The sequence below is a fragment of the Meleagris gallopavo genome, chromosome 2 (genome assembly GCF_905368555.1).
Source record: "Meleagris gallopavo chromosome 2, MGAL_WU_HG_1.1, whole genome shotgun sequence".
NCBI lineage: Eukaryota > Metazoa > Chordata > Aves > Galliformes > Phasianidae > Meleagris > Meleagris gallopavo.
This window is the reverse complement of record NC_139405.1, coordinates 20,238,160-20,258,356: the sequence shown is the minus strand read 5'-3', so window position 1 is coordinate 20,258,356 and position 20,197 is coordinate 20,238,160. Positions and strand designations below refer to the sequence as shown.

The 20,197-nt window shown below is 36.6% G+C and overlaps 1 protein-coding gene across 3 annotated transcripts in view; it reads left to right on the top strand.

Annotated features, from left to right (window-relative positions):
* The window catches only part of KCNK2 (potassium two pore domain channel subfamily K member 2), a 120,318-nt gene that overhangs the window by 93,300 nt on the left and 6,821 nt on the right, over positions 1-20,197 (top strand). For all 3 annotated transcript variants that reach the window (XM_085219243.1, XM_085219244.1, XM_085219245.1), the window contains 3 exons: positions 217-377; positions 2,446-2,632; positions 9,716-9,855. In XM_085219243.1, the coding sequence (XP_085075369.1) occupies positions 217-377; positions 2,446-2,632; positions 9,716-9,855 (488 nt within the window). The remainder of the gene's footprint in view (positions 1-216; positions 378-2,445; positions 2,633-9,715; positions 9,856-20,197) is intronic.

The window sequence follows — 20,197 nt, the reverse complement described above, 5'->3', positions numbered from 1 at the left end:
AAAAAGTGAATTGTACAGCAGTTTAGTTTTAGTTCAAGGAGGATTTAACAACATATTTTCATTTGATTTTTTTTTTTTTTTCCACAATGTCTTCTGTGTCACGTGATTAACCTAATAGGACTTGTTTGCAACCGTTCTGTTCCTGTAGTCCTTTACAAATGTGTAATGTAATACGTGTAACTTCTTTTTAAACATCTCAAGTTGTTTGTAATTTAGGCTTTGGAAACATCTCCCCACGCACACAAGGTGGAAAGATATTCTGTATCATCTATGCCTTACTGGGAATTCCTCTGTTTGGTTTTCTCTTGGCTGGTGTTGGAGATCAACTGGGGACAATCTTTGGAAAAGGAATTGCCAAAGTAGAAGATACCTTTGTTGTGAGTATGCTGGCTGATTGTTCTAAATTTAACATGTGTAATGCACAGGGTACAACCCATCCTTGTAACCAGATGTCTAGAAAAGGCAGGGAGAACATTGCAAACTCTGAACATATTGAACACTGTTTATTGAGAGTTGGATGTGGTTCAACATTTTCTGTAATACTGATGATTAGGAGGAACAAAACATTTTATTTTTGTTTTGCCTTTAAAATGCTCCTAACTTGTTGTGATGTTTACCTTTAAATGTTGTAATGCAGTATGTGGTAGGAAATCACGGACATGGGGAAAAGAGGGGTTGAGCTGTAGTGTTGACTTCCGGCAATTACTGTTCCTTTGCATTGATTCACAAAACATCTCTGGTGTCTGAGTTTAAAACTACAGTTCTTAAAATCAGATGGCATCATAGAAGAAGAAATGCTCACAATCTGTAAATATGAATATTTCCAGATTTACCAGTCTGTAACTGTTTAATGCTTTGTGTGTTCGGGGTAGCAGGATGGCCTAAATGGTACAGAACCTGCTGTCACTTGTCTGACATTGGACTTGAGGTATTTGCAGCTTCAGTTAAACTTACCAGAGCATGAAGGTTCATGTCTTTCATTTTCTCAGGCCTGTGAATCTTTAGTTACTCCATGCAAAGTGGCACAGCCTAAGTGGAGGAAGAGACTCAACAGACTTATGCATATATTGATAATGTTAAGCTGCAGCTTTAAGAACCACGTACCTAAAAGTATAGCAAAGGAAGTTCATTTCATACACAGTAGCTTGAAAGACAGTGTTAAGAAAAAGCACTTTTTTTTAATTTGAAGGCATCAGTTCAAATCCCAATAAGTTACTGATGAATAGCAGCAATTTTGATTGAGATTTGGCTAAAAAGGGTAAGAACATTCCATGAGCACACTTTATTTTTATCCTTTTCACTTTTTTATTATAATGGAATTCCAGTTTTTGTTTAAGAGTACAAAAGCTATCAGACTAATTTGTTTGGTTTCCTAGACTCTTGCTCACAGGGATAATGGATTTCCTTTTTTCTTTTCTTTTTTTCCTTTCCTGTAATATCAGTATGCATACAGCAAGAATGCAGCAACTTGTCGTCCATAAGCCCTTCTGTTTCTGTGTGAGCATTTGTGGAACCCACCTGGCACAAGTTCTGGGATATTCCAAAATTGCCAACTATTGTTCCAAATGCATCAAAGCTGACAGTCAGCTCAGCACACAGTTCCCTTGTCATAATCCGCCAGTTTGTGTGGATGAACTGATTGAGATGCTTTTCATTTCATGGCATCATAGTAATTTGTGGTTATCCGGAACATGGCTTGTCCTTCACGTTGCTGTCACCACTGCTGAAATGCACCACCCACCACCTAACTGTGCTCACATCCACTCTTGGGTCTTTATAACTGTTCAGCAAGTGTTGGTGAATGTCACTGGCTGCCATTTTTTTTTCACATGGAGGAATTCAGTGACACACTTTCACTTCACACACGCTTCCACATCAGAAGTCTTTCTGTCAGAAGTCTCCTCTGCTGCTGTCTGTCCCACAGCAATAGAATGTAACGGAATAGTGTCTGGAAGGTTTGTCCTCTACTGTCATACCACTAATGTCCACCTCTGATGTAATGGGCCGTGGAACAGCCCTCATATTTGATTAAAGAGAGAAATACTCTTAAAATCATTATTTTTAATTAGGTATTTATGAATGAAAAAAGCAGACATCTCAAGTGCAAACACTACTTGAAGCTCATTCAAATACTTAGCCCTCATTCAAAGCTAGCATGATCAGCTGTTAACATCAATGCGTGTTACACATACCACCCACCCAGACCACAAAGCCTTTCACAGTGAAGAGTAAAGACCTACCCTGCATTTCCTGCTACAGAATGTTTCCTAGGATAGTCATGTTTGCTTTGAAAACACTTTCAAATTAAAACCATGATTTGATTATTATTTTTTTTTCCTGTTTGAGAACTATAACATGCTCACATTGGGTAATACGTGCTTATTTATGGCAGCACAGTTTTATTAACAACAGTTACTTCTTTTTCCCCTTCTCTTTCTTCCATAGAAATGGAACGTGAGTCAGACAAAGATTCGCATTATTTCAACAATAATATTCATACTCTTTGGCTGCGTGCTGTTTGTTGCTCTTCCTGCAGTTATATTCAAGCACATAGAAGGCTGGAGCACACTAGATGCAATTTACTTTGTTGTAATCACTTTAACTACCATTGGATTCGGTGACTATGTTGCAGGTAATTTTTTTCTCGTAACTTTATCTTATAATGTTTTGCACAATTATTTATGTTTTGCTTTTATTTTATCTGTGGGTAGGGGGTATAGACCCAACTCTGTGTGTGGGGGAGAGAGCGTTTTAGCCCATCTCTTCCAATTTTACCTTTCATCATATTTGTCTCAAGTCCTTTGAAGAACCTTAGAGCATGTAGCAAGCTACAGACAGGAGGTGGGACTATCTCTCTCTATGCATCTTAATTCTTTTTCTCTGCTATATTGTCAAAAAGATGCTTTACCTAATCTTAGACTATTTTTGTCCTTGCAGACCGTGAAGTATACAAGAAGAATTATAGTGTTTTAGTCTGCTGAACATTTCTACTTTAGCAGGAGTACTTTAGTGTCTCATTGCTTTGTTATACAACACAGTTTTTGTGAGCATCTTTGGCTTTCAACACATTTTTCCAGATTTCTGCTTCTACCACTGAATTTCTCTGTTATTGTTGTACCTTTCTGTGCTTTGTTTGCTATGTATTTGTCTTTTTATATGTATTTTATAATATAAGAGGAAGGTCTAGCATATCCCATAAATGACACAACCAACACTTGAGAGGTGCCTCTCTCCCAGTTCTGGTGCCTTTGTGTCGGGCAGAGGTAATAGAAATGAGCTTACTCCATCAGATAGCAGCAGCAGGATGAGGAGAGAAGTGCAGGGCTGATGTCAGTGAGCTATTTTGCTGGAGGAAAGCACAGGTAGCAGACATTTGCATGATGTGGGCATCTTCCATGTCCCATCTGAAGTTACTGCCATTGCATGAGTCCAAGCTCACCCAGCGTTTGAGTCTTAGGTGAAGTAGCTCCTAGTAACTATTTTTGCGATGCTTCTATATTTCTTTTGAATGTCTCTGACTTTTTTTCTCTCTTTCCTTGTATTGTTTTTCTTTTGATTTTGTCTTCAGGAGTTTGTGGTTCGGAACAAATTCTGACTTACACCAAATCAAAAATTTATGCTGTTTCGAAGCAAAGAGTCTTGGTGCTCTAAATTTTCTCTCCTGTGAAGCATGTGCATGGCAGGGAATAAAAATAATTGTGTATGAAGACCTAGTGATATTTACTGTAATACTTTATGTGAAATAGCCCACTTGTCTCTAACTGGAACATTGAGTACATTCATCGTTACTTTCATTATAAAATTTCCACAGATTTCTATTTGTGGACCACTTGATATCGTAATTTGTTTCTACGTTCTTTTTTTTTTTTTTTAATTTTACCAGGAAACACATTATCCTTCTATTGAATGCCCTTGAATTATGTTGTTCTATACCTCATGGCCTTTCATAGTCTTTAAGCATATTTTTAATTCTGAAATTCTGCTGTAATGGTGCTATCAAATTCTGTGAATGTTTTCTATTTTCTTTTAGAGCAATTTGCACAAGACTTGTACTGAAATATTATTGACTTAGAGATTCGGAGTGTAGGAATTGGAGTTGTACTTGTAATGAAGATGCTAAAGGGAACAGGTTGAGACTACCTCTATCATCATGTGAGGCTAACATGGCCAATGGATTTTATTTTGTCAGAGACGAAGTTGACAATAAGTTAATTGACTTTCATCTTCTTTGTGTGGACTAATGTACTCTGTTGATGTCTGGTGGTAAGAATGCACAAGACTGATTTGTGCACTTGACAGGTTGGAGGGAAGAAATACCATCCAGAGAGGCTTGTGCAGACTTGAGAAATGGGCCTGTGTGAACCTCACGAAGTTCAAGGCCAAGTGCAAGGTTCTGCGCCTGGGTTAGGGCAATTCCAAGCACAAATACAGGCTGGGCAGAGAAAAGATTCCCTGTGGAGAAGGACTTGGGGCTGTTGCTTGAGGAAAAGCTTGATGTGAGCAGGCAGCAAGCATTTGCAGGTTGGAAAGCCAAAAGTCTCCTGGGCAACATGAAATGTGGTGTGACCTGTAAGCCAGAGGAGGTGATTGTCCCCTTCTGCTCTGCCCCCACCTGCAGTGCTGTGTTCAGCTCTGAGGCCTCCAGCTATTTTAAAAGGAAAACTGATTCTGCAAGTACTCAATAAAGCTGATAATATTTATCTGAATAAGTAGGTTTCCTTCTTAATTTTGAGAAAGCATGCAGAATCTTTTGCAAGTTAACAAATTAGTTTGCAGACTTTATGATTACTGACCTGTTTTTTTTTTTTCTTTTAGGTAAGTCGTAACTACCTCATAGACACTAAATGTCACTTGTACAATGTCACTTACAGATTTCATCCAGAACACTATCACTCAAAAACATTTAGAAAGGCTGAGTGCCTTAAACAGAGATTAAGCAAGTGTATGGAGTTACCCATGTAATGGGGTAAAAGACTGTAGGGTAGCTTGTCCTATAGAACATAAGTATTTCATCTGACAGAAGCATCTGAATTTGTTGTGGCTCTAGCATATGACATTTTTTTGTTCTGGTTATTGGTGGTGGGTCATGAAGCAGGAAGAATTCTACATCAGTCCACTTCTCAGTGCCTAGGTGGCAATGCAACTGGGAAAAAAAGTCTCAAGCTGGCATTAATTTAGTTCTTTTTATGATTTTTTTTGGCTGAGAAGGCATGTTTCTTAAATAATATTTGAGGTGTAAATTGCCATTTTCCACTTAGAATGGCAGTCAAAACAAGAACAGAATGGTAGGCAGTGGCACTTCAAATTGTGATTATAATGGAGAGGACTTCTAGGAAAAAATAAAGTATTTGGCAATTCTTGTAGCATATTGGAGTTCCATGGGATATTTCGTAACTGTCAGCTTCGTTTCATAAAGTTTCCTCAAACAAAACAAAATTCCAAACGATTTAAAAACTTCAAAATATTTTGGTAATTATCATATTATCTTTCTGGGAACCATCATCCCAGAGGAAAACGCATGTTTTCAAGACCTACATAGGAATGTTTTGGTTGTTATATCCTGTATGGGGTTAAGAGATTTCTTCCAGTATCTGTCACTTTTCACTAACATGAAACGAGCTGCTGCCTCCCTGGCACCACTAGATTTGAAGTCTTGGAGAAGTGTTTTTTTTTTTCACCAGCAGAACTCTTAAGGCTGACATAAAAGGCTGATCATTCAAGGTACAGGCAAGGAGGGAAAAGGTGAAGAGGTTTTGTATTCAAAGTTCAAGAAAATACATGGACAGTATTCCAAAAAACAAGCTTAATCTTTTTTTTAAACTGGATTTTTTTATTTTTTTTTTTTTTGGTTGATGGGGTTGATTCTTTGGCATGGGAGCTGAATTTTTAACTTTTTTTTTTTTAATTCCTGTATTTTCTCATTATTATTATTTAGACTTTTTTTGTAATTGAAGAAAGTTTACCATTCTACTTTCTCTCTCTCTCTCTCACACACACACACACACACACACACACACACACACACACACACACACACATACACACACAAACAGAAGTAAGAAACTGTTCTAATGGAACAGCCAGGACTCTCTTGAAAATCGTGTCATACTAATTCGAACACCTCTTGTTTAAAAAAAAAAAAAAGAAAACATTTTAATACTACAGAAATATCAAACTTATATGATTAATGTTCTGTGAAAGAGGAAAGTAAGAGAGTTTTTCATGTCAGGTTGTTTTTTTTTTAGTGTAAGGAAGTTGATAACCAAAGTTAGCAATGAAGTCAAAATATGTACAGTATGACAATATGATGTTTGTATGTGCAGATAAATCCTTTAACTGCAGTTCAAATTGAAAAGTACTGCATATGCTTCTAAAAGAGAGAGTCTAGCAGCTATCAGATACAAAGTAGATTAGATGCCTAAAACTTGACTGAATTATGTGGAGGTCAGAAATTATTAATAACGTATGAGTAGCTTGTTTCACAGTGGAGCATGATGACATTATTTCATACGGTTAAGCAGCAAATTAGTGCAATTAAAGTGAGTCTCTGCTTTAAGAATGTTTTCTGAAGTGTTCTTTTTCCTTTGATCTGTGATTTTGAGAATATTGCTTTTTCACTCTTTTGGGTTGCAACTGAATTATGCGTGTTGCCATTTTAATACATTTATCTGAGTTTGCTCTGAATCCCTCAGCTGGAGATCCAGTTTGTAGAACATGCTAGATTTAATGTCACCAAAGTGGAACACTTCACCTACTTGTCAAAGCAACCCAAAGTCTGTGCTCTCTCCTGCTGGCATTGTGTCTTTTTGACATTTAGAAATGCTCCGTCACCTCAGCATTTCACATCTGTAACAGGGGCTGTCTGTGTGAACCGTGCAGGCTGCTTTAAGCTTGAGTCAGTATGCAGTATCTCTCTTGACTTCTGGGTAGGACAGCATGGAATGGGTGTTTTATAGCTGCGTTCTTATTCTGAAGTGTCTCTCCATTTTCTACTCTTCTATTTGTTCACAAATGCAGGTACTGCCCAAAAGCAGCGATGTGAATAAGTTGTGAGGGGCATTCCTCTCTGGTAATAGAGAGTTTATAAAAGTCTGTTAAAGAGATGTGACCAAATTTTTAATTGCAACTCTATGCATTCCATTTAAAAACTTGCAGCTAATTTGTATTGTCGACTGAAAATGGAGTTGCAAGTGAACCAAAAATACTGATGATTTTTTAGTCAATCTTGAAGCCTATTCTCAAATTCCTTTATCAAAATGGAAAGCGCGGCTTCATATTTCCTTGTGTTCACAGGGCTGTGTTTAACCAGCGTAGCAAAATGCATGAATTTATTTGCTGTAACTTGAGTTAGCAGTGCACAGTGCACTGATTTTTGGCCCAGGAGGTGCTGATCACACACCAGTATTTGGTTGTTATGAAGTGACAGTGGCACACTGGGTCCGGGCCAGGCTGCTCAGCAGAAGAGCCACTGCCATCATGGTGTGAGGCAGGGAGTGGCCACACTGCGAGCCGGGCTGGGCTGCATGCAGCCTGTGGGTTGGGCATGCTTGCTTTCAGCTGTGTTTGAAGTGAATTTCATCTCTATGCCCAGAATTTGTATTATTGATATGAAGTAATAATGACCTTTACTGGTCTGGAGAGCCAAGTTTGGAGTGAATCAGAAGTTTTCTGCTAATATGGGATTAAGATAATCTGTACTGATAGCTTTTTAAATTTTCTACTTTGAAGGAAAAATGTGAATGAAAAAGACTTCACAGAAATAATTTTTGGTTAGTTAGCTTTAAAAACAATAGGGAAAAGAATGGCATCAATAAAAGAAAGTTTACTTTATGTAATTGCTTTTCATATGTATAGAGAAAGAGTTATCTCAGGACAAATATCCTTAGATATATCTTTTTCTCCATGGTCTTTCATTAAATTGATACCTCCCCAAGGAGTCCTTAAAATTCATGAACTCAACAACTCATAAGCTGTTCTAGAGTGTTTTGACTACCCCTTGCAAAAGTTGGAAAGATGAACTCCTTTAGGCATGGCTAGATAGAGCCATCTCCTGGTCAGAAAGCAAAGAAAGATATTGAGTATCAAGATGTCCTAACTCCTGACCTGGTAATTGACCTTGCTATAAATAAATTGGATTGACACAGTGAAGGAATTGCTGCCTGCAGACCGATATATTTGATCTCTAGTTTCCATTTATAAACTTTATACTCTAGAAACAAGTCTGAGTGGATGTTTCGTACTGTACTTCCTTGTGCACTACATAAGTAGATGAATAATGTGAAATAAAGTGTGAGGTTCATGGATGGCTCTTGATAGAGCTCTGATGCATCATGGTAATCAACATATTTTTGAACGACAGCAGGGGAAAGACGTGGGTAAATCCTGTTTTGCTGGGTTTGGTATGAAGCAGCTGTTAACAAATTGCTTTATCTGGTAATTGGTTGCCTTGAAGTGTGGTAAACTCAAACTTTTGCAGGTAGGCTGTCTTCTATTTCAGACTGTCCTGTAACCATGCAGATGTTAAGTACCCATTTTTATTTATTTATTTATTTTTGCATTATGGATTTCTCTCTTAGGCAGTTATATCAACCATTACTGCTCAACAGTTTTTATTGATGAAAAAACTCGTTGACATGAGAAAAGCAATTTCTGTCTATGAGGGCTTCCTCACAAAGATAACAATCAGTAAAATTTGCTTGTAACCTGTGTGATGATTAGATAACAATAGTAGGGAAAATTATTATTTGTCATGAAAGGGGGGTAAAGAGCATCTTCCTTTGGCCTTTTCAGTGGGCAGAAATATAAATTGAACTTCTCTTTGCAGCAACCCAAATGAAGGGTATGATTTTATTTGATGGGGTATAGCTGACTTGCAAGCTTAAGGCTTGTTTTATTGTACTGTGGGATGTGAAATATGAGTTAGTTTGTGTTGTCTGAGAGCCCTGGATGAACATAACCTTTTTTTGTTCTTTGTGGGAAATTATGCATCTGTTCTTTATAGCTGTGTTGGACATAAAAGTTCCATTACAGCATCTCTGAAATTTATCACCCTTTTTTTTTTTTTTTTTTTTTTTTTTTTTTTTCACTTCAACACTTGAAAGGAAGAAAGTGTCTGGTTCTTATGGCAGTGGGATTCAAAAAAGCTGCCTTCAGCTGCCAACTGTATTATCCACATTTTCTTGAGTTCAACTCAAGTCCCGGTAGACTGATTTCTTCTACTATAAAATGGAGATGGCAGTGTCTGACTGCCCACAGGGGCACTTCTCAATGCTGATACTATTCTTTACTAAAGTTAAAGGACTCATGTAATGGAGATGTGTTTCTTAGTCCTAGCAAAGTCAGATTTCTCAATGGTTAAATGAATTACATATTGCAGAACAACTCTTCAAATTTGGTACAGCATGCATGTTTGAAGAAGGTGGGAAGTCCTTTCATTCATGCTATCCACAATAACCTGCACCTTAAATAATGATATCTCAGAAACTGAATCAACTTCTCAATGTTCATTTTCATTATTTGAAAGATTAGTGTACAATTTGCATACTCCTGCTGATCTCAACACATTTTCAGCAGTGGAGGAATTTAGACTGTTATGTCTTAACAATGAAATATTTTGCAATAAATTTTTAGAACTTCTGGAAAAGAATTAATTTTAAAATAGTTTTGCACCTATAACAATTAAATGTGCTTTATTTTTAACTTCATTGTTTTTCAGGAGGATCAGATATTGAATACCTAGATTTTTATAAGCCAGTGGTGTGGTTCTGGATCCTTGTTGGGCTTGCTTACTTTGCAGCTGTTCTCAGCATGATTGGAGACTGGCTAAGAGTCATATCAAAAAAGACAAAAGAAGAGGTAAGAACATTTCCAGAAGAGAAAGAATGTTGCTTTATAAAAACTTCGTTTATAAGTCAGATGAATGTATAACCCCTTTTGCTCTTAGGGAATGGGAAAAAACCTGTTTCTATGCTAAGTATATGCCATAGCACAAATTGAATCTTTACTTTAGCCTGGTCAAACATTCAGTGATTTTTTATTTTATTTTATTTTTTGCATGACTGCATATGGATCTAGGTAAACTGTATTAAATTAAATGTGTGTGCATATTTATATCTGACTTACAGAAGAAGATTTTCTAAAAGAATTATTCTAAATGGCAGAATGAAGTTCTTAATTTCTGAGACAAAAATTATTCTGCTTTGTTTGTTTCTCTATGAGGTGTGAGCACAGAAAGAAAAATAGAAAAACTCTAGAAATTTATATGCAATATACCTTTCACCATCTTATAGCACTAAGAGAATAAATCTTCTCTATCTTGTCGGGTATTAAAATGTATTACTTAAATGTGCCTGGGTGTATTTTACTAGATTATCTTCAGCTGCATGCATACCTATTTGTAGTAAGGTGTGTTGTTTTCAGTTAAAATATACTTCTACTTGTAAATATGTATTCATCATATATAATATTTTACTTTAAATTTTGTCACTTAATAAATTGTTCTGACTTCTGAAAATGCTAGAGGATAAGTAAAATTTCCTTTGGTTACACCTGGCACAGTTTGAGCTTCATTAGAAGCTTTAGAAATAATTTTTGTTTTAAGCAATATATCATTTCCCTCTGCTTCAACTTCAATTCCTCTGCACATATCAGTTCATTTGTGTTAATCAAATATAAAGAATCTTTGTTCCTGTTGTTGAATGAATATGCTGCTTGCTGTCCCTGCTACTTATATTTGTTTAAATTGTCTTCCTAGTTGCAGGGTGCACCATCAATGCTTGTAATCTTGGCAAACTGTGAGTTCCAAAGACCTTACTATAAAGAGTAGTTTATGCCTATACATCTTCACTTGTTACAGGCTCCTTGGGCCTCTCAGGGTCCCTGCCTCCTCCTAACTGCAGGGGAGAAGTGATGGTGGCAGTGGGCAGGAGGACTTGAGCTGGGCAAAGTTAGTAAACCCATTTTGTGAGGTCTGTAGGGAGAAGCATCCTATTTGCTATGCTCCTAGCTCTTACAGCTAGTGAGAGTGATGCAGCAGGCCTGTTTTAAGCACAATTTTACAGAGAATTTCATAAATGCTTATTCCAATAAAAGAATAAGCAGCTAAATAATGAGAGGATGTAGCTCTGAAGCATGAGCACAATGTTTATTTGATCCATTTTATTTAATGAGTATGGGAACTGATCTTTTGCTTTGCTAATTTCAAAGGATATTTATAGTTCACACTAGTAACTTTACTAATGACATTCACAAATATGAAGCAGTGGTTATCACATAAGTGTTTTTATTTGCAAGTTCAACAGTATGCAGGTTCACAATCTTGAATTCTGGATAAACACAGCAGGCAACTTTACCACCCAGACTGTATTATTTCCAGTGTCTGCAGGGAAACCACCAGATCATGTCAAATGTGATTAGCCCGTGTTGTTGAAATTTATTGTTTTGTGCTTAAGAAATATGGCCACCTAGCCCATTCTTTCCTCTGCATGGGGAAAGAGTTGGACAAGTACATGTAGTATTTCCCTAGAGCACTCTCAGAGTTTAACAGTTCTTAGCTTGGAGCATTTCCTAAGCTGCATTTCCTAGGTTCTTGGAGAAAAAATGGCATCATGACTAATGCACTATAACTTGGGACTATGATAAATACCCTGCTCAGGCTTGGTTCTATTGCCCTTCTTCATACGCTAGTGGAACAGTCTAGTTCTTCATGATACTTTCTAAAATGAATTTGGTCTCTAATCTCTCTTTTCTCAAGCTGTTCAATTAGACAGCAAGATATCTGGATAAGATGCTATCTTGACTACATAATTGTACATAGCACTGAGGATCTTAATCTTATTTAGAATCTCTCATTATCCATGTTATTATAATGACAATATATTACCAAAGTGTCGATTTTATAATGTCTTGGGTTTTTTTTATACTGTAGATATTTCAACGTAGGCTCATTTTGGAGAAGCTTTAAAGAAACATGAATTTAATAGAGTCATGGGCCTCTTTAGCATATAAAGTATATAATACTATTTATATGAAGCAATACTCCATTTGCCAGGTTATGCAGCACAGTGCTATGCCAAACTTTCCTCAGGCATCAGGAATGTATCTCCTATTTCCTCTTTCCATTCTTTCTCACCTTTGTAGCCTAAACAAACATATTCATTTTGTCTACAGAAAGGAAAGCCTCATTCTTCAAATATAACCAAATTCTCTTGGCTGATGCAGGTATTCAGGACTTTGCTGTAAACAAGTGTCTCGTGTGTTTTAGGTTAGATTAAAGACAGACATAACATAATTGGTACCATTTGTTCAATTAATCATATCCCTGATGTTCGAAAGTGTTCCCCTGCTTTTTAACCCATTGCTTAAGTGTGTCTGAGAAAATCCGTAGCAGAAAGAAAATATTCTGGCAATAGGTGCTACAGCATGACTGAGACTGATTTGAGAAAACTGGCAAAACATAATCTTTGTGCTAGTTAGAAAATATGAGAAATTACTTCTGGATTCTGTGCTGATTCTGTAGAAAGGAATTTGTGTACAAGTATCCTGTATTCTGCTGAGAGATTAACTATCTGATTAACAGAAGTATTGTGTTAGCTTTACAAGTAGCATTTTATGATTTAAAAACTGCTGCTCTCAGCTCATCTTTGTTATCTGTCAAGGAAAATTCATGTGAAGAAGCCAAGGCAGTTCAGTGGAAATTTAGTCTTCTCTGTGCCAGCAGAAGTCAGAGGAGACTAAATTTCATGTATTGCCTGTTTTTTCAGTTAAGCTTAAATTTATGATGGTCTGTTCCAGATGCTGTGGATGCAGATTATAGCAGAAGAACTTATCTGTAGTTCTGATAGTAGAAGTAAGTGCACTGGAAAATCCTAGTCATAAACATGCCTTTATACTTACTTTTTTTTAAGGTAACTTTCTATCACTCACTGGGGAAAAATAGCTCATTATAATCAGAAGAAGCCTTTATCTGTAAAAATGAAGTTCTACATTGAAATCTACTGAGAGATACAAGCTGAGGTAAAACTTACAAGATCATAATGGATGAACTTTTAGAACTAAAACAGTTAAATATATTTCAAATGAAACACTTCACTGTGGATGTTGTCTTCCTTCAAGAGACTTTTACTTGCTGTGGATATCAATGTCCACGAGAAAAAAGGTTTTATGTAGGACTTATGGGATTTGTGTTGTAGCTTTCAAGCAAAACAAACAAACAAAAACCAGGAAATCTTCACTAGCTTACCCCTTTCAGATACAGGAGAGGGCAAATCAATCAGTAGTGATTGATAGAGTTGATTTCTTTTGGTCCAGTTTTGAAGGCAGGTACCTCCCAAGCTTATTGAATTGTACTGGAGGCCAGAACATTTGGAGACAGAGGATGCAAGTCCCTTTGTTTCCTTCCCCTGAACAACCAAAATTGAGCTATATGACATGTTTTCATAGGAAGTAGTAATAACCTTCTTGTGCTTCTTCATGTGGTCTGAAGTAAAATAAAAATAATAATTTAAAAAGTGCTAATGTAGAGTATATATTGTGAAAGGAATCCTCCATGTTCCAAGGAATGGGCATGTTGATCATGGCTATCACCTAATATCTGTAGACCTGTCCATGTTTCCCCGCTTTACAAATGCAGCTGTATTGCTCATAAAAAAAAAACGATTTACACAAGGATTGGTGGTAATGGTGCATTTCACTGTTTCAGCAAATTAAAAAACCTGTTTTTTTGGTTTTTTTTTTTTTTGTTTTTTGTTTTTTTCCCCAGGATAGTGCCAAAATGTTTGTCAGATGCAAATGGAACTGAGATTAAAAAAAAAAAAAAAAAAAAAAAAAAGAATCTGATCAGCTAATCTTTGATCCACTGTAATGCTGTGTTTTTATATTAAAATCCAAATAATCAGCATGTCTTTTAGTTGCTCAGGTGCTCTTGGTTCTTGAAATAGTCCTGAGAGTTTTGAATGCATCAGATGAAGGGAGAAGTGAAAGACAAGTAGAGACAGAAGTGGGAGTTTTAGAAGCATAGATCTGCTGCTGGAAGCAGTTCATGCAGTAAGATAGATGAAGTGTCAGAAAGTCATTGGAACATGCTGTGTGCTATAATCATAAGTAGGCGATCTGTCTCTGAAGTTCAGCTTTAGCTATACTAGCTTGCCATAAACTCCCTCCTCTTCATTATTCTCTGTGCTCTGATTACTCAGAGAACTTACGAAGTCTTCTGATTTTAGTCTCTTTGAAAGGTAATATTTCAGCAGGATTTTTCATCACATTTTTTTGCCTCAGTATGCAGCAGCTTCTGAATTTCAGTATGTCCTGCAAAAATGACTTCCCAACCAAGAACCTTAGTCACTTAGGCTATACATTTCAAATTTTTATTTTTAAAATAAGGTCCCTTAAATAAATTAACATCCCTTCGGCTCACAGTATTCTTTGTGAAACTTTAGTCCAGACTCCATTCAAATCAATGAAGGTGGAATTAATCTCCACTGCAGAGAGTAACTTCTGACTTAGTCATTTACATTGCCTTTATAGTTAGTGCAAGGAAATGAGTGTTTCCAGCATATCCACTTCATTTTAAGGCATCTACTGTGTGAGATGAATTGCATCCTCTACAAGCAGGTTCTCTTCTTTGAATATCAAGAGTGTTAGACATCAGCTCTGTTTGGACAAGTGATTTTCATGCTGGGTGTCTTTCTTTTGAACTGAATGATGTGGATCCCTCTTTAATGACCAGGTCTAAAACTTCATGAAAAATAGAATACTCACTCTTTCAGGAAATTCAAGAGGCAAATGTTATCTTCGGTATTTATAAACAATTTGATTCATCTGAATCATCACTCTATTTAATCTCCTTGGCATCAGCAGCAGACCTGTCACTCATGTCTGTCAAAACAGAATTAGTCTTGTCATGATGATGCCATGGATATTATTGCACTCTGTAATATTTATTGTCTTTTCATTTTACTGTAGCTTAAGGTTAAACATATGGGTCCCAGCCTTAAGGGAATATGAATCCATCTCTCATATCCACCATGGGAAGACCCTAAAATGTAGACTGTATACATGGAGTGGCATGGTATCTCTCAGTCTTGTAATATTACATGTATGTTAATTAAAAAAAAAAACCTCAAGATTGACTTTACAAAACAGCTGAGCCACTCTTTGCTGAAAATACTGGCCTGCCTTTGTCCTCCATCTTTCCCTGGCCTCCTTCCTGGTTTCTCTGTAGTACTCTACACCTGACTGGGGAACATCTCTGGTGTTTATTTGACTGCAAAATGAGTGGTCTTAGCTTGCTAGAGAAGTGCAATACAATTTTGCAACACAAGTGAATTGTGTTGACCTTGCAGGCAAACAGGCCTCAGAGCCTGCTCAGTGAGGGTGGTGACTGAGATTTTCTTCTAGTGACAAAGAGCTTGCATTGTGGCACTTGCATCCATCCGCTGAGTTGGAAAGGAAGATGATCAGAATTGCTCTACAGCCTGCTGATCAGAGGCTTTATACAAAGGTGTGAAACCACTGCTGATTCATTGCACATTGCTGATCCATTGCAGCTTGCTTTAAGCAAGATGGGGCAGCTTCTATCAAAGAAAACAATTCAGGGCTTTTCTTTTTTTGTAGAAACAATCAAGCCAACAACAACAACAAAAAAAACCCCACGAACAACAACGCCAAAGGAAGTTTCAGTAGTGCTAAAATGCATCCATTCACAAGCTCAAAGTATTGGGCAGACTGACTTGGTGCAAGCCTGTTCCTAGAAAGTGCTGAACTGGAGAAATATTTGTGGGAGGCAGTCGTAGTGTGAAAGCAACTGCATGTGAAATCCTTTTACAAGGCAGTGATTAATGGAGGTGACACAATTCTAGGATGCGCCAGCAGTCAGTTGTTGAATTTCTGTAGGAACACGGTGTTACAGCTACAGATGTTATTGAAAGGAATATTACCAGAAAACAGTCCCTGGCTCTGTGGCCTAACATTCAAGAGGAATGCAAAGGGCTACAAAAACAGCAAAACAAAAGAAGCCTGCCTAGGTTTAAGAGTGTGCAGAAATGTGTATTTGAGAAAGAATTGCAACATTCAAAAAACTGCTTTTTTTCTACTAATTTGTGTCAGATGGGGAAGAACATAAACTATTAGGTCATAAATTACTATCAAACCTAAATACCAACAGGGCCAAAAAATAATAATAATAATAAAAAAATCCCAAACAAGATAAAACATGATGATAGTACAGTCCCCTCCATAAACTTTTTTTAGTCTCGCACACATAAATAGTGGTGATGGTGTGAGAAGGAAGAAATGGCTGACTTGATTTTGAATTAAATTTCATCTCATTCCAAAAACTGGGAGTGTAAGCTATCCTGGTGGTGTTCTAGGTCCTGCCATAGCAGGAGTTTCTGTATTGATCACTCTTTTGCAAGTACATGGTTGTACTATGTGCAGTAAAGAATATAAAAGGACATGTTTTTCTATTAATCTTAAGTGAACTAGTCTGCTCATAGTCTTTCACACTTCATTTTTTGAGATGTTTTTTCCTGATCTTTCTGTACTTCTTACACGCAGTGCTTGCTTAACTTAGCCTCAGGTTCATCACACTTAAAAGTGACATCTCTATTGTTACCGTGCTGGTATGTCCATGTTTATATCCCACCACTTAGTTGAGGATTAAAAAAAAAAAAAGCCTTTTAGTGATGGCTGTTTTGTTTTTTGCATAAGTTCCACTGTGTCCCAAAGTGATGCTGGTGTGGTGTTGATTACAACAGAAATTTTAAACAAATACAACTCTTAGCAAAGTAGCACTCTGTCTTGGCATTTTGGGCAGCCCCAACTCTTCCCCAGTGCTCTTTCCTCACTGTGCTGACTTGGGAAGGATAAAATGCCTTCAGTTTCAGGTTGAATTCAATCAGACAGTAATGACAAGAGCTATTCCCGAAAATAAAACTAGAACAAATTACTTACACTTCATAATAAGATAGAAATTAATTAAAGAGATCAGTTATAGCAGTGGTGTTTCTCAGAGTTAATTACACATGAAGATTCCGTGAACGTAGGTTACTGTAACTTATATTAGAAGATCTTGATTTTCATTTATATTTTTTATTTTTGAAACAAGATGTAATTGATCCTCTAAGTTACTAAGACAAATGTATCTGTGATTTAACTCTACTGATAGTGATATTTAGTCTGGAATCTGTTCAGCCCACATCTTCATGATTAATATTCCTGAAGGCTAACTTTTCAAAAACTTTTTTTTTTTTTATCTCAGAGCAAACATGTAAGCTTACATTTGATAGCTCTCCTGTGGAAGTATTGCCAGACAAAGCCAGTCCAGCAGAATAACCTTGCATCTTCAAGAAGCAGTGCTGATAGCGAGCAAATTGTGTTTTGCAATAATGGAAAAAAGACATTGAAGAACTTATGGCATACTTTTCTGTGGAGGGAACGAGTGCAGCTGTAATACTCAGGTTGTGCAATTAAAGTAGAGATTTAATATTTCACAAAATATTACTCCAGATATTAACATTGGAAATTTTAGGATCAAACAATTTTTGGTGAGACTTGACCCTGTAGTTACAATAACCATCGTATTCTTAGTACCGAGTCTAAATTAAGCCTTTTCTTTGTTCTTTTTAGCATATCTCTGGGAGGAAAAATGAAATCCAGTGAACTTATTGAAGTCATCTTTTTCCTGTGGGAGAAATTTAAAAGACAGAGCCTTTCAGCTGCTTGTGACTTGGATTTCATTATGCTTGTACTAAAATTCTTAAAATGTTTGCTATTTCTGGCCACAGCAAAGTCATGGGCTGTAGAGTGTAGACAGAATAGATGTTCTCCTGAATTACATTAAGGTCAGCTGATACAGCTTCACGTTAGCTCCAGTAGTTTCTTGTGGTTAATAAAGGTGGGTGTCATTCAGTTCCATCAGGTTGAGAGAGGTTGGATAGCTTTCTGAGGTAGATGAATCAACTGAATAAAATGACTGATTTTGTTAAAAGGAGATGCTTACATTTTTCTTTATGCTTGAAATTTTATTAACAAGATGAAATGCTAGGAATGGAGACAATCAGGCCAATAGTGTACAATCATCAAATATACACATGTAACTCTATGCAAAGAATTGTCTTATGAGCAATATCAGGAACAGTTCTGAGGGAGTACCTAACACAGAAGTGTTTATATTTCTGGGGAGAAAAAAAAAAAAAAAAAAGCCCAATGCATGATTTATTTTGATCTGTTTTTGCCAATGAAAAAAAAAAAGTATATTGTAAGCTACCTGTTCCTATTTAGTTGAATTGGACCATGGTAGAGCAAAAGAGCATTTCTGTATCTGCCATCTGTCATTATCTCCACAAAATACACTCCCACAGATGTCTCCATATATGCTTCTCCACAGCAAAATAATCAAAATTCATGAGCTTTCTGCATTCCCTTTAACTGTTGTGGTTTGTTTCATCCAAGGCATCAGCTGCACTCATGGAAGTTGTGGGTGAAAGCAAACAGACGTTGCTCACTGGAATGAACTCACAAATGTTCTTTGTTGAAGGACTGAATAATCCAGTTACCAGTGGGAGAGCATTTCTGACCACTGTGTGTACAAAAATACCACTGTCTAAGTAATTTAAATGTTATTCCAGAAGATAGCAATTTTACAAAATAGAATCTTTCCCTTTTAGTACTTGGCTTTTAAAAAAGGGTTTAATATACCGGTTGAGGGTACCAAATGAGACAACAAATAATGCTTTACTTGCGACATTCAATTTGAAATTAAAGTTTGCTGTGTTAAAGATCTGATGTAGGAGAGTTCTTTCTTACAGAACTGAGTCCTGGGAAGAATGAAAGAGCAGAAAATAGTGGTTACACACCTGAGAAAGCTCAGCCTAGATATCTCTGTACAGTCTGTGGCCTTTCTGTTGTATTTTGCTTCTGTCTTGTCTTACCTTTAAAGATAAGTAGCAGTCTTCTCTACTTCTGCTACAGGGCAGTGAAGTTGGGTTGTTCTCTAATAATGCTATAATTAGAAATATTAAAAGCAATATACTGGGGATGGGAATTTATTTAGTTGAACTATAAATTCTTAAAACACAGGAAAAGCATGGGCTTCAATCAAAATGTCTGTCAAACCTATTTTTTTTTCTCTTCTGCAAAAATGAACATACATTTGTGGCCAGCAGTAGTTCAGGCAGAAAGAAGTGGCGTTTGCTTACCCAGGACTGCAGGAAAATGAGAAGGCAGAGAGACAAACCCACCTACAGAACCAATCCACCCAGCAGCTGCATTGTTAAATACATCAAGACTGTCTGTACCTAAGTTATTTTTTATTTCAGTTTTTAAGTGAGACTTTCTGAGACGAATTTCTGAGAAGCCTTGGATGAGTTTCTTGAAAGCCAAGACAAAATGTTATGTACTCTACTCTGCTGAGTGCATAATGTGATATGTACGTGTTCTTTCTAGTTTTGTCACTGAGTAGCAGATCATGGAGAGGTTAATTGGATGTGTTATTCTGAAGTAACAGGAAAGTACTTTGGAGGGGAAAAAAAAGCTGAGAAATTGGAGAATGCATTAGGTATAAATGTTAGAAATCATATACTGAGGAACATCTACAGCATTAAAAGTATCATAAGGACAGCCACTTTTTTTTTCTAAAATATTCAGATGGATATTTCCCGCTCAGCTGCGCCCTATTTATTTCTTTTTTCTTTTTGGTTTGCACTAACATCATGACCATTCAAAATTGTATGAGATCCGTATGCCAAAAAAAAAAAAAAAAAAGAGAGAGATTTAAAAATACATTTAGCCATGATTTCTTTTATAACATATGTAATGTCTATTTTTACAGTTTGGTGCTCACTGCTATAGCTTCTCCCAAGCACATCAGATATTTCGCATCATGTATGTCTCTCCAGGCAACATAACTCTATCTTCTCTCCCTTTAAACACAAGTAGATCAACTGGTTACACTTTCGTATTGGGATTTTTCAAGCAAAGTTAAGGAGAGCTTAGAACAGCGTGTATTCAATTCGGTCTATTCAAGGAGATATTTATGCTTTTTGTTTGTTTTACTACAGTTGTGACTTAATTCAAAGTACAGACTATTCATATGTAATACTTGTGTGACTTGTGTTGTCCAGATTGCAGTTAATAGGTTGTGTGTGCTTACTGAGAGGTTGGCAATTCTGTTTGCGTAATTATTTGGCTATCTGTTCAT